The 14,426-nt window shown below is 41.7% G+C and overlaps 1 protein-coding gene across 1 annotated transcript in view; it reads left to right on the forward strand.

Annotated features, from left to right (window-relative positions):
* The window catches only part of LOC149138963 (poly(ADP-ribose) glycohydrolase 1-like), a 437,544-nt gene that overhangs the window by 214,197 nt on the left and 208,921 nt on the right, over window positions 1–14,426 (forward strand). Inside the window, exon 7 of the mRNA XM_089446458.1 lies at window positions 4,864–5,007. Coding sequence (XP_089302584.1) covers window positions 4,864–5,007 — 144 coding nt within the window. The remainder of the gene's footprint in view (window positions 1–4,863; window positions 5,008–14,426) is intronic.

Here is a 14,426-nt window from a genome sequence, read left to right on the forward strand (position 1 = left end):
GCAGTTCTGAAATTAAATGTGAGTTTTTCGTGCTGCCTGGAGATGCTACTTGGAAGTGTTGTGGTGTGGTCGCTGCTTGGAGGTGCTATCGTGTTTGTGATAAGGTGTTGTATGCATGTCGAATCCTAACTGTGATGTGCATAAGTGCTATTATATATCGTAACTATGTTGGCATATTGGCGTGGTAGCAATTTGATGGTATTACTGAATTACCATGACTGTGACTGTGTATTACATTAAGTTCGGTGGTGGTATTACCCTGTCGTTGCATATATATATATACATATACACACACACATTAAATTACATACTGCCTCACTGGTTATGCTATCCTCACACTGTTATGTTTTCCATATGCTGGCGGCCCATGCAGGTCACGATTGAATGGTATAATCCTTGACTCTACTGTTGCATATATTACTCCTTGACTCCACTGTCACCACCCATCATGGCTCTCACATCACACATCTCTGCTGTGTCATATAACATCGACTGCTGGGCAAAGAAGGTGACGCAGGGCTGACACAGAGCCAGCGCAGAAATAGCCGGGGTTAGCGAGTCTTGCACCGAATCAGCCGAAATTCTGTTGGGTGAAGTGAGGTAAAACTCACTCAGATTTCCTGCCAATATTTTTCCTCTGTAAAGGATTGCTAGATGAGCATCCCAGATTTGTATTTAGATATTTCTCCTGCATAATAATAAACCCTCAGAACTGATGCATCGATTTTGCCGCATTGGGGTTTTCCGGGGACTTTTGTGTCCAAAAATAAGTGTGTCCTATGTATCTTGTTCTTTGATCTATTTTTTGTTTTTGAGATCAAATATTTAATTAGTGTAGGTTGTAGAAGTAATTTGCTTCAGTACTCAGAAGAATAACTTGATGGATGTAATTTAAGAAACCAAGTAGGTGAAGTAGATTCAGATTTGCTTCATTAGGGGTTCCTACAGTGTAGGAATTTTCACATTCTTATGTATTGCTTTTGGTGGGGATTGGTTGAGAAGACACATTGATGTGTGTACTATGTTACCCCATAGGTGAAAACACTTCTCCTACATTTGACAACCAACCAACCAACAAGTCCTGACATACACTTCTTGATGAGGATATGCCATATGCCTTCATCTTTTGCATCAACCATGCACTCTGACCATCCGACATTCCTCTTAAATGAAGGTGGCCTAGTACTCAATTGGTACTTTAATGATTTTGCAAACAGATGCTTATACTTGATGTTTTGGGCATTTAATATGGATAAAGGGGTGATTTGGAAGATTGACTGATCTTGGCTGTAAATCAATTTAGTCACCTTACTAGGGGGGTTAATCCTTAGCCTTAGTCTAGTGGGACCTCCCTTGAGGCCTTAGGGTTATAGTAGGTGCACTACTTGGAAAACCAAGATTGAAATAACGTGTTCATTCTCCCTTACACCATACTTAACACTTTCCATGTCATATTATAATCCCTTTCGATACCATCTCCATTCTTCATGTCTAAGTTGTCATCAGTTCATTGAGATTTGTCACCCTCTTATCCACATCCTTGTGTATGGTCGGGAAACATTGTCATGGAGGTTGATGCAACTAAAAGAATGGAAAAGCATAATATGGCCACAATGAAAGAAAAAGAATGTCAAAATGCACAAGATGGCTGGGACATAAGTTAACGCATGGGCAAAAGCTTAGCATGAGCTCTACCCTCCTCATTAGCCATTACCTGATTGCTGAGCACTTGATGCTCTATCTCATCAAAAGAAACCCTTGCATGTCCCAACCCTGATGAGCGATAAAGCGCTTCATCATAAGGGGTAAAATTAAATGCTATATCATAAGGAGCAAGCTTTGATCCTTGAACTATGCATCATAATACAAAGCATTATAAAAAAGAAGTAAAATGCACACTAGAGGGGTGGAAAAAGCATATTAAGCAGGGTGACTCATGCCTCCACAATTTCTCCCTCCATTACATCTATACACTCAGTATTATCCACCCCTCCTAAGGCAGGGAACACCTTTACACGATTTGGTCTAGTTAGATATTGGAACGTGATCCCAATTTGAAGCGTTAATATGCCCTTACCAAGCGTTAATATGCCCTTACCATAGAAGTTTAGTCCACTTAGATTCTTACATGATCTCATGTCTCTAATGAATGGTTGCTTTCACCTTCGTTTAAGGTTGGTTTTGCTAGGTGGCTGGCAACAACACAGGCCTTGAGGGCACCCACTGCATAGGTACCCAAGCCCTCTGGAGAGATTGATGATTGAGCAGATTCAGTGTTGCCCATTTGTAACAGAGCGTTGGGAAGTATGATGACTTGAGTAGCTGATGCACATCCCAGGATACCCTAGGACCTAGGATGCTAATTTAATTTTGCATAGCACAGGGGATTCTTGATGATTGCACCACTGGACCCAACATGTCCCTAGGCTAGCCTTGATACTGCTTGATGGACAAGCGATGATTCAAAGCTTAGATGAGGATGGTCTGCCATAAGAGGTCTAGGGAGGGTTTGTTGCCCCTAATGGAGTTGTAACACTAGTGAGAGAAGGCACTATGCTGACCATTGGAGATCCATGGAGATGATGTGGGGGCACCCCTAGCTTGATGTGGGATGCTTGGAGATGTGTTGAGGTTGGATTTGAGGATTACTCCTCAAATTATGGATACTAATGATCCTTGGAGATGCCTTTAGCCTAACTTTCATCATGACTCAACATTTGGAGCCCAAAAAGGGCTTGACTCCATCATATTAGAGGTTGACAGCTTACAAGTGTGGGTCTATTTTGGCATTATTTCATGTTGAGCTAGTGGGTTGGCTTGTAACCTAAGGTTTTATTTTATGTTTACTCATTATCAAACTTTTTTAGGGGCTTCTTAGTTAAAACTAGGCATGGTAGATCTCATATAATTAAAAGGTCACCTCACTCTTTCAATGGATCATCACTGGTGGATTATTTCGACCTCTTAGAGAATTTCAACCTAGCTCTTATACCTTGCTACTCTTGTGGAGATGTGATCTTTGTGGATATTTTGCTATTGGAGACTAGTCCTTGTTGTCAAGACGTCATTTTGGGATAGAGAAGGATTGTCCATTGATATCTTGTGAGTAGCTTTATTGTTGAATATCTTTTTATGATTGTATGTAATGTATTTTGTTAGGGTTTCTATATTCCATGTTTAAATGCTTATCTTTATATGAAATTCTTGGTGAGATGTTGCATGCTTCAATTAAGAATCTTGAACTTCCTTTGAGAACCTCCTCTTGAACTTTTCTCATATTTTTATCCCCCTATTGAATGATAGCTAGGGTTTTAAAGTGGAAACTTAGGGTTTCCCCCCTGATTGCCTTCCAGGGCTTAATATTTCCATGGTAATTTTCCCTTAGATTCGATCATCTAAGTTGTTAGTAGGCATTGACATCCACAAAGGTGGTCAAACTTCTAAAAACTCTATTCTTTTCTCTCCTCACCTAATTCGGCCCTTCAAAGCAAGTTTCTAGGGCTAGGGCATAGGGTCAAATTCAACTAGGGAAAATTGTTGGCCTATTTTGAGGTTGCTCTTCCTGGTTGGACCTTATCTCAACTAATTCTTGCGTTTTGCATGGTTGGAATAACCTCTATAGGGCTGACGCCACCAATGCTAGGTAATTCTAGCCAATAAAAACTCTAATCTAGCATTAAGGCTTCAACTTATGGCTAGTTGAAGGTTTGTTGCTTGCACTTGTTGACAATATGTTTCTGGCAAACCTTTTCTTTGTCTTATATTCCTAATTGTGCCATATTTGTATAATATCATCCAAACCCTAGGCTATAAGCACTCCTTTGTAGGTTGGGCCTTGTTCTTAGTGTGAGTGCCCTCTCTCAGCCGATTGAAACTGTCACCTTTGAGCTATTGACTTAGAATATCTTTTAGGTGACTTGCATCGGGAAGCCTCCCTTGTGGTGAAACTTCACTAAAGAACAAGAGGTGGAATGCTGAGGTGACAATGGCCTCCACCCCATTGTTGTATTTTGGTTTAGTTCTCGTCTTGTGAGACCTCTCACAAGACCTGCTAGATTTTGAGGCAACATACTAGAAACTTGTTCTATAATATATTGCTAGCCATTGCCATAATGGTATGATTTTGCTTCTGCCACTCCATTTTGCTGCGGAGTGTAGGATGTGCTGTATCAATAATGACAAGACCAACCTGCCTTCAACAACTAAATAATCATTCTTGTAACTGAAATATATTCAAATGTAGCATATGTGTTGTACAAAGCATCTTTTCATTGTCTTGCTCTTTCACATTAAATCCATGCGTGAACATTTTGTCTATTTGTTTATTTCTTTTTTATTCATGCTTCTGTGCCCATAATTTAGTCAGCCTAATCTGTTTAAGTTGTACTTGTCATCGAATTTGCATCCTGGAATCTGATCACTTACATATAGACTCATGGGAAGAAAGTTATGACCAAGGAATTGTTCACCTCATCTATAATGATTCACATTAGTTTTGCTAGATTATTTCTTGCACTGTTCTTGCTCATATTATGGGGACAGTGACTGAAATCAAATGAAACTGTAGATTCGGTTGTCTGGTAATCTTCTTTTCAAATGGAAGAGGTGTGGTAGTTGGGGGCATAGAAGAACCCGTCCAACATTGCTTGAAACCCTGTGCACTTTTGCATAACAATTATTGGAGGAATGCTCGTTCATTGAAATAATTCCTTTTAATGAAAAGAAGAATGACAATCAAGGCTAATACTTTGATTGATGATTGTATGTCGATTTGCTTCAGCTTATTTAGTACTTTCATTGTTTGGCAGCATACAGCTGTGATTCAAGTAGTAAAATGGAATTCTATTGTATGCCATGAAACAGATATGCTTCAGGATTCCGTTTTGCTGGTGACTATGTTGATACAAGGTGTCGTGATTTCTGTGGTAGGCGAGAAACAAGGATAGTAGCGATTGATGCATTAGGTCATCCTGGGCAGGGACAATTCAGATATCAAAAACTTATTCGGTACGCCATATATTTCATGTTTCTTAGTCAAAATGTTTTCACTGAAAAGTTATCTTGATCTCTGTTTGGTCTAGGTTCACTGTGGCTTTTTCAGCTTATTGAACATGTATGCAATTTTATTTCTATTATAGTATCTTCAACATTTAAATACAACTATGCATTGACACTTAAGAATAGACGACTGATGTCAGGTTTCAAGGGATAATAATCAGTATAACTTTGCATGGAATTACATGAATGCTTCTGTCGAAAAAACCATTTTGAGCTTCATGAGATTTGCACACATGTTCTGCAATGCAACCCAACTTGAAATCTGGATACTATCCTTATGAGCATGATGGTTATGAACGTAGAATCCTTACTTTAGAGATTCATTTAACACTAAAACTTTGCCAGTCTGTCAGGACAGGAAATAAGTTATATGCATGAATTAATATATTTGTGTGCCTCTTGGAAGCTGAGAGTACATGTAGCTTTCATGTGACATTTTTCAGCAGCCTCTCATACTCACGTCTTGGTGTTTTGTTCCATATTAATGACATAACTTTCTACTAGATTTGGGGAATCTGATGCAACAATCACGTGTATTAGAGATGGAACAATAGTGTATTGTTTGTAAACTTATATGATAATTTGTTCACACTAGCTATTTCTATTGTGCATTGAAAGAGAAAAAATTACCTTGTTATGATGGCCTTGTTATCTCAAAATCTAGCACCTTAGTGCCAAGCCTACATGAGGTTCTAAGACTAGTGGGACATTAGAAGTCTTACCACTGTTACCTAGGCAACTTCCCTCTTTTAAGAGAAGGATAGATCCTCCACAAAGGAGGCTTCCTTAGTAGCCCTAAGGAAGCCCCAAGCAAAACACAATCAAGTCTAAGGCGTTCTATGTAGCTACCCAATATCACCACCCACTAGGTATGTTTAGCAAGACAAGGATTAGGTTGTTATTGAAGGTAAATTCCAGAATTGAGTCAATAAGGAACTAGGGTTGTTTAGAATTCTTATCAGGTCAATTTATAATGGATGATGATCCCCAAACACTACAAACATAGAGAATACCATTAGCTGTTGCAGAACTTGAAATAAAATGATAGCTTATAACACCAAAACAAATTATGATAGTGGTCTCTGTTACCCACCACCCGTGGGTGACACCCATAGAAGAATTTTTTCTCCTAGATGGTCATCAGCTGGCAGCCAACAGCCCCTTGCCGCCACTAGATAGCTCGATGTGCCACCATCTTTGTCACCTGAGCCAACCATTATGGACCCTTCCCATCTGTTATGACTATGTGTTTGAAGGTGGGCCTTCCAACCCTGAAGGTATGGCTTTTCATTATGTAGTTGGGTATCTTTGCTTACTTATCATGGACACTTCTAGGCATGCATTAGTGGGGAGATTTAGCAGAACAGGTGGGCTTGGTTTGTGCTTTTGTCTCCTTGTCCACTTTGGTGGTTAACCTTGTATCCAAGTCGCATGAAATCTCCTTTATTGGCTACTAGCTTTAGGAGTGGCATTACATGGGAAATCCCGATTTTGGTTGCGTGGTTCCGCTTCCCGACACCACTTACATCACTCCACCCCCACCCTTTATAACCCCTTTTCACATATTTCCTATCCGGGTCCACATTTGTCCATTGGGTCCACATGGAGTTAGCTTCCCCTTCCCTTTGTCCACACTTTGGGTTAGGCCTGGAATGATTCCCTGGAGGTTGATGTAGTTAAAGAGAAAGTAAAAAGCACAATTTGGCCACTCTTAACAGGAAATGTACCATAAAATGCAAAAGATGGCTGAGACATAAAAGTTTAGCACGTGGGCAAAAGCCATCATGAGCACTACCCCTATCATCATTGGCCACCAATCTGGTTCCTAGGATCCCTCATATTGGCCCCTACATCATTAAGGAACCCATGATTGCCCCAACTCCTGGTGGGAGATGAACTGACCAACTCTAAAGGGGTATTCACTGCTATATCATTCACATCATGCTCTCATTCGCTGGAGCCTTGAGAAATTATAAAAGAGGAAAAAACAATAAAAGGCAAAAGGCATATGAAGAAGGGTGGAAAAACAAAAGCTGAGGTAACTCATGTACCACGATTGCTTCCTCCTACATCTATATACCCAAGTGTGAGCTTCGCTTATCATAACTACCCTTGTACAATGGCATGTGGCTTGGAGCCTTTCCCCTAATGCCCCGGTGCATTCCATCATTTATTCACATGATACTTGCCTCTTGGTGGATGTACTGTGGACCTGTCTCTCCCTTAGAGGTTGAGACCACCTAATAGGGTCCTTGGTTAACCTTCTTCTTGAACTTGGAGACACTTGTACACTCTAAAGTGTGGTCATTTCTTCACTGGGAATCCTTACTGCAACCACTGATGATATTACTCCTATTTGTTAAATTCCTTTAAACAAATTACTTGCTATTTCCTACGACAAATATCGTAATACATACACTGCATCCTTCACTTAATTAAATATTATATGGTAACAAGAGACTTAGTAAGAAAGAAAATACAACACAATGGACATCTTTATTTTTGGACAAATGTCCTCGGAAAAACCCAATGCGGGATAATTGCTGCAACAACTCTGAGGGTTTATTATTATTAGGCAGTAGCAAATTCTGAATACATCTCTGAATACCTCACTGATTATTCAGTTACAAAGAGAAATACTAGTAGAAATATTTGTGAGATTACCTCACACTATCATTGAGAAAATCCTGGCTGATCTGGATACTGGACGAAGTGCCTCTAGTAGGCCCTACGCTGCCTTTGCGCAGTCCTCACGCAGTCCCTGCATCAACCTCTCTAGGCACTGCATCAACCAGTCTGCTGATCGATTTGCTGCCCTAAGTCTTTGCTCTCAGCCTCCCGGTCTCACACCCCAGCTCCTGGCTTTTGAAACTGACTCCCCTAGCAAAATTTCAGACTCTCTCACCCTATGCACTGCCTCTACGTGGCCCTTCGTGGCTCTGCATCAACCTCTGTGTCTGGGCTACTAGATCACTCTCTGCCTCTCCCTGTGGATGATTCTCTAGCTGAGAAAATCTCTCTCTCTCTCTTGATGCTATCCCTGCCCCTCATTTGCAATAAATCTCTCGGATCAGAACTTCCTCCTGAGAACTTCTCACTTCAGAAATTCGGTCTCTTGATCTCTCGGTGTGTTTTGCAAATGACCCTCAAGCTCACTTAAATAATCTTCTTGTTGACATTCAACGGCCCATATTAAAAGCTAATTAATGACTAAGATCATTTTAGCTTGATCCTCGTCTTCTTCTAGAAGTTACACCCACAATTAGATTAATACCCATTAATATTTTTAATTTTCTAAGTTTAGACTTAGGGTCCCATTAAAAAATATTAATAAAATTGTCTCTGGGTGGAATTTCCCAAAACGCTTTTTGGGTTCTTTGGAATACATGTGCCCAAGCCTCTCTGCAAAATTTGAGGCCTAGAGCACATCCGATGCTACCCTAAATCAACATAAAACCCATTATGGAAGGGGATGCCACTATGAAGTGTCCTCTTGGTTCCATGATTTGTAAGCTCATTTAATGAATTGCAGTAATGATTTGTTGTACTAGAAGGCGAGGAGACACATTGGATCTTATACATGATTGCAGGTGGGCGTTCATCTGGGGTTTGGTCTCCCTATAGGAGGTCCAAGCCCTCTAGAGGGTCATATTGGCATTTGTATGGTGGGCGGTGAGAGCCATGAGCCTCCACTATAGCAGAGAGCAGATTGCCACATCATGGGATCCATCAATACCATCCATTGCTTGCTTGTGTTCCGTTTATTTGACGATAATGATGCACCTGGACTATGTTACACAACCAACTACACTTTTGCATCACACACTTGGCAGTTGATTAAGGGCCCAGATGAGGTTGTGTCTTGCCATGGGAGACAAAGGGAGGGCTTGGATCATTCTTCTAGCCATTATAGATGGGATATGGGCTTGTTTGATCCATTTGGAGGCCATGAAGATGTTTTTGTGCCCCTTGTTACCCACCGTCCGTGGGTGGTATCCATAGGAGAAAATTTTTCTCCTATGTGGTCCTCAGCTGGTAGCCAGTAGCCCCTTGCAGCCACTAAATAGCTTGATGTACCACTATCTCCACCACCTGAGCTAGCTCCAATCCCGAAAGTATGGATTTTCATTGTGTAATTGAGTGTTTTTGTTTACTTATCATTGGACACTTTGGGCATAGATTGGTGGGGGGATTCAGCGGAAAGAGTGGGCTTGGTTTGCACTCTTGTCTCTTCTGTCCAATTTGATGGTTAGCCTTGTATCCTAGTCCCATGGGATCTTCTTTATTGGTTATTAGCTTTAGGGTGGCTCTACATGGGAAACCCCAATTTTGGTTGCGTGGTCCTGCTTCTCGACACTATATACATTAGTCCCCTTCACTCATTATAACCCCATTCACCATATTTCCCATCCGAGTCCACATTTGTTCGTTGGGTCCACAAGGAGTTATCCTCCCCTTTCCCTTGTCCACACTTTGCGTCGGGCTTGGAATGATGCCCCCAAGGTTGATGTAGCTAAAAGAAAAGAAAAAGCATAATTTGACCACTCTCAACAGGAAATGTACCATAAAATGCAAAAGATAGCCAGGACATACAAATTTAGCACATGGGCAAAAGCCAAACATGAGCTCTACCTCGCACATTGCCCCCTTACATCATTTAGGAACCTGTGATTGTCACAACCCCTAGTGGGCAATCAATTGACCCACCTTAAAGGGGGTATTGACTGCTATATCCTACATGTCATGCTCTCATCCCCTGGAGCCCTGAGTAGTTACAAAAGAAAAAGTAACAAAAGGCAAAAGGCATATGAAGAAGGGTGGAAAAACAAAGGCTGGGGTAGCTCATGTACCACGATTGCTCCCTCCTCCATTCATACACCCAAGTGTGGGCTTCCCTTATTATGACTACCCTTGTACTATGGCATGTGGCTTGGAGCCTTCCCTTGATGCCTCATTCCGATCCGCCATTATATCACATGCCACTTGCCATTTGATGGATGTACCATAGACATGCCACCCCATTGGAGGCTGAAACCATTCATTAGGGTTCTTGGTTAACCTTCTTCTTGAACTTGGAGACACTTGTATGTTCTAAAGCCCATTATGGAAGGGCATGCCACCATGAAGTGCCCACTTGGGTCCATGATTTGTAAGCTCATTTACTCAATTGCACTAATAATTTGTTGTACTAGAAGGTGAGGGGACACATTGGATCTTATATAAGATTGCAGGTGGGTTTTCGTCTTGGGCTTGGTCTCCCTATATGGGGTCCAAGCCATTTAGAGGGTCATATTGGCGTTTGTAGTGTGAGTGTTGAGAGCCGCGAGTCTCCACCATAGCTCAGAGAAGATTTCCACTTCATGGGATCCTTCAGTTCCACCAATTTCTTGCTTGTGTTCCACCTTTTGGACGATGATGATGCGCTTGGACCACATTGCCCAGCTGACTCCACTCTTGCACCACACACTTGGTAGCTGATCCAGGGCCTAAATGAGGATGTGTCTCACCACGGGAGACATGGGAGGGCTTGCGCAATTCTTCTAGCCTTTGCAAATGGGATATAGGCTTGTTCGATCCATTTGGAGGCCCATGAGGATGTTTTGTGCCCCCATAGCCACTCGGGGACACCACAGGTTGCTTGGATATCAAGGGGCCGACCTGTTGATCACTATGTTTGGAGCTCATTTATTCATCTTGGCACACATTGGACTCCATTAGGCATCTTCAATGGCCCTTCTACCTATTGTATATATTATTTTTCCCTCTTGGGAGGCTTATTGTTGTATTATGGAGCCTTCTTGGTGGGTTTGTCACCAAGGGATGTTATTTTGGCACATTATTTTATTAGTAGGGGCATTATTAGGCAAATTGAACCCCTTAGGGAGGATATATATTGATGTGATGATCATTTCATTTGATCATCACTTGGATTTGGATCATTTGTTTCTTCTGGGAATTTCACTGTAGCCTTTTGATGGAAAAATTGGTTTCTTTATGCATTTCGATGTTTGGAAGAGCTTAATTCTTGTCTTGGAGCTTCGATTTTCTTGCACTTTGATTATTGAATAATTTTGCTTATACTTGTGAGTACTCTTTTTCATGTTTATCTTGTACTTTGTCTCATTTAATGACCTATGAAATATTTTCGTTCATGAAGCTACCATAATGCTAATGTGAAGTTGCTAATCTTGTTTTTGTGAGGGATTTTTCATATGATTATTGTGAAGTATGGTGAATTATTGTCCTAGGGGTACATGATTGTTCATGATTTGCCTTGATAAGTCATCAATTTGCAACATAAAGAAGTATAAATTTCCTTAAGTAACCTAGTTGCTGCTAAAGGCCATACGAAGTTGCTAGGGAACTCCTTGGTTGGGAATAAGCATCTCTAAACATTGATTTCATTAGACTCCATTCTCCCAATAGGCTAGGCACTGGTCTAGTCCTAAGTGATCATTGAAAGAAAATTCTTTTTCACCTCTTCTCCTTTTCTAAGGCCTAACCCTAGTAGGCCTCCTAGGGCATCACACGAAATTCTTTCTAGCCATCCAAAATACTTGAAAATTGGTCAAGAATTGTGCTAGGGTCTTCTTGAGAGGTCCTCCAAATTTGAGACCAATCCGACAATGGAATCTCAAGATATTGCAAGCCCTAGCTCAAAGACTGTTTTTCTCCCTAGGGTTCCTTGGGTTAGTGCCTTCATTGGGGTCATTGCATTCAAATCTCAAGAAAAATCTAATTTCTTTGATCCTCTTCTCCACCCCAACTTGGTCAAGTCCATTAGTTTGTTGTTCAACCCCAAAACCTTGACCTCGTTTGGGCCCACTAGGGCTTCTTTGTGGTCGCAACCTTGCAACTCCAATTTCACAAGGATTGCTTAGAAACCCTATCTTTCTAGGATTCTTTGGTTTAGGGCACCTCATGTCAAGAAATACCTCTCAACCCTAGATCAAGGTATCCTCTTAGCCCTTCTTAGAGAGCCATACATCTTGCTTCTAAAGCAAGTAAGCTTGTCATTTGAGCCTCTCTTGTGAATAGGCCTTTGGAATCACTTTACATCCTATCATTGATCTATCTTTCCTAGTGATTATTTTCATACCAGGACTCCTCCCATCAGTGAAAGTCCATAAAATGCATGGAGCTTTAGCTCAGGTGACAATAGGATATTGCTCCATTGTTGCCACTTGACCTAGTAGTTGCTCTATAGATTCCCCTCCTAGGATCCTTGCTAGTTTGAGTAGTAACACCCCCACTCCACTTGGGAGCACCACATGTCATTTGGTTGGAGATCAAGGGGCCACCCCCTTTAGCACTATATTTGGAGCTCTTCTGCTCATTTTGGCGCATATTGGACTCCACTTGGCCTTTCAATGGCCCTTTGACCTATTTTATCTATCATTTTAGCCCTCTTGAGAGGCTTATTTTCATGTTACGGATTTATCTTGGTGGGCTTGTCACCAAGTAATGTTATTCTGTACATTATTTTATTAGTTGGGGCATCGTTAGGCCTAATTAGGCAAATCGAACACTTAGAGGATGATATAAATAGATGAGAGGCTCATTCTCTTCTCATCATCACTTGGGTTTGGATCTTTATCTCTTCTTGACAATTTTGCTATAGCTATTGGAGGACGAATTGTATAAACTTTGATGCATTTTGACATTTGGAATCTTGTCTTGGTCTTGGAGCTTCAATTTTTATCTCCCTTTGATGGTTGAATCTATTCACTATATTTGTATGTATTGTTTTTCCGAAGAAATAGAGTTCGTAATTTCTATTAAGAAGATAACAGAGATTACATGTTGTAGATGCCGAAGCATATGCAGAAATGTGGTGTAAACCACTTACAATAACCAATACTTCTGGGAAGTATGCAGATACAGCCCTCAGCAGGGCCTCCAGAAGAAAAGCAGATAGGCCCTTAGACAGGGCAACCATAAAGAGAGTATGTAAACCCCAACAGGAGAGATACCCTACTCATACAAGCTAAAACAAGCTAATAAAACAGTAAATAAACGAAAGCTCCTGTGTATGCAGAAGTAGTTCAAAAGGCAGCCCATAGACAGTGGGGAGAGGCACGAAATGGGAGGTCACCTCCTCCATCCCCTCAACTCTCCACCAAAATCCGCAGAAGCCAGTGAAAGAGAGCCACCCATACCCAGAGAAGCCAGAAAATAATCAAACCAGCAAACAGCCATAGACGAGCGGCACGAATCGATGCAGAGACAGACTCTACATCTCAGATCCCTCAACACTCTCCATAGCTGTTGTGGTGACAAGCAGAGGACCAAAAATGTACCCAGCCATCAGCACAGGAGCCCAATAGGACCCGGAACGAGTTGAGGCGAGTCGGTTCCGGGGGCAGAGGCGACTAGGGCAGCCACCTCGCCCCCATGAAGAAGCTCAGAAGCCCAAAAGACCCTTGGCCCCTCCTGCGGCGCAGAACAAGACGCAAATCCAAAAACCCCTTGTTGAACCGCAAGACAGAAGGTCTGACGGTGAGTAGAGAGCCTCCGATGCACCCGAGGACGCCGCCGCCGCACAGCCCAAGGCCCGAGTCGCGCAGAGGAAGAAAACCGCGCGAGCGTAAGAGGGGAGCCGAAGTAACTGGTCACAGAGCTTCCAGATGCACGAGTTCCTCCGCAGAAAGGCACCAGAAGTCGAGCCCCCGCACAGAAATCATGCGAAGGTGAAAGGAAGGTCGGCCAGAACCCCCCCAACTGGTAGCCCCGCCGCCGCGGGCTCAGGCAGCAGCCAGAGCCGAGCAAAACCTAGGTTCGCCGCCCTAGTTCACCGCGTCCATTCTTTCCATATTTGTATGTATTGTTTCATGGTCTATTTCTCTATTTCATGTCGCATGTATAATGTATGAAATTTTTGCTCAAGGAATATATGTTTCTTCCCTAATTTAAGTGCGAATTTGATTTTGTGAGGATTTTGTATATGTTATATGTCTATTATAGTGAATGAATGTTCTTAGGGGTATATTATTCAATATAATTGCCTTGATAAGTCGTCAAATTGCAACAGTAAGAAGTGTAAATTTCTTTGGTAATCTAGTTGCTGCCTTTAGGGCTATACGAAGTTGCTAGGAACTCCTTGATTGGGTTAAAGATACTCCAAAGGTCGAAATCTCATTGACTCCATTCTCCCAATAGACTTGGCACTAGTCTAATGCTTGGTGGTCACTTCAATGAAGATGTTTTCACCTCCTTCTCTATCTTTTCCCAAGCCCTAGCTCCAACTCTGTTCTTGGCCTAAGGTTTCATTTGTTAGTGGCTTCATTAAGGATCATCGTATTGAAAATTCAAGACAAACCTAATTTCTTTGATCCTTTTCCCCTCCCTTGCTTGGTCAAGACCTTTTG

Source organism: Pinus tabuliformis, chromosome X (assembly GCF_031772625.1).
Source record: "Pinus tabuliformis cultivar Carrire ecotype Pingquan chromosome X, CPIR1, whole genome shotgun sequence".
Classification (NCBI taxonomy): domain Eukaryota; kingdom Viridiplantae; phylum Streptophyta; class Pinopsida; order Pinales; family Pinaceae; genus Pinus; species Pinus tabuliformis.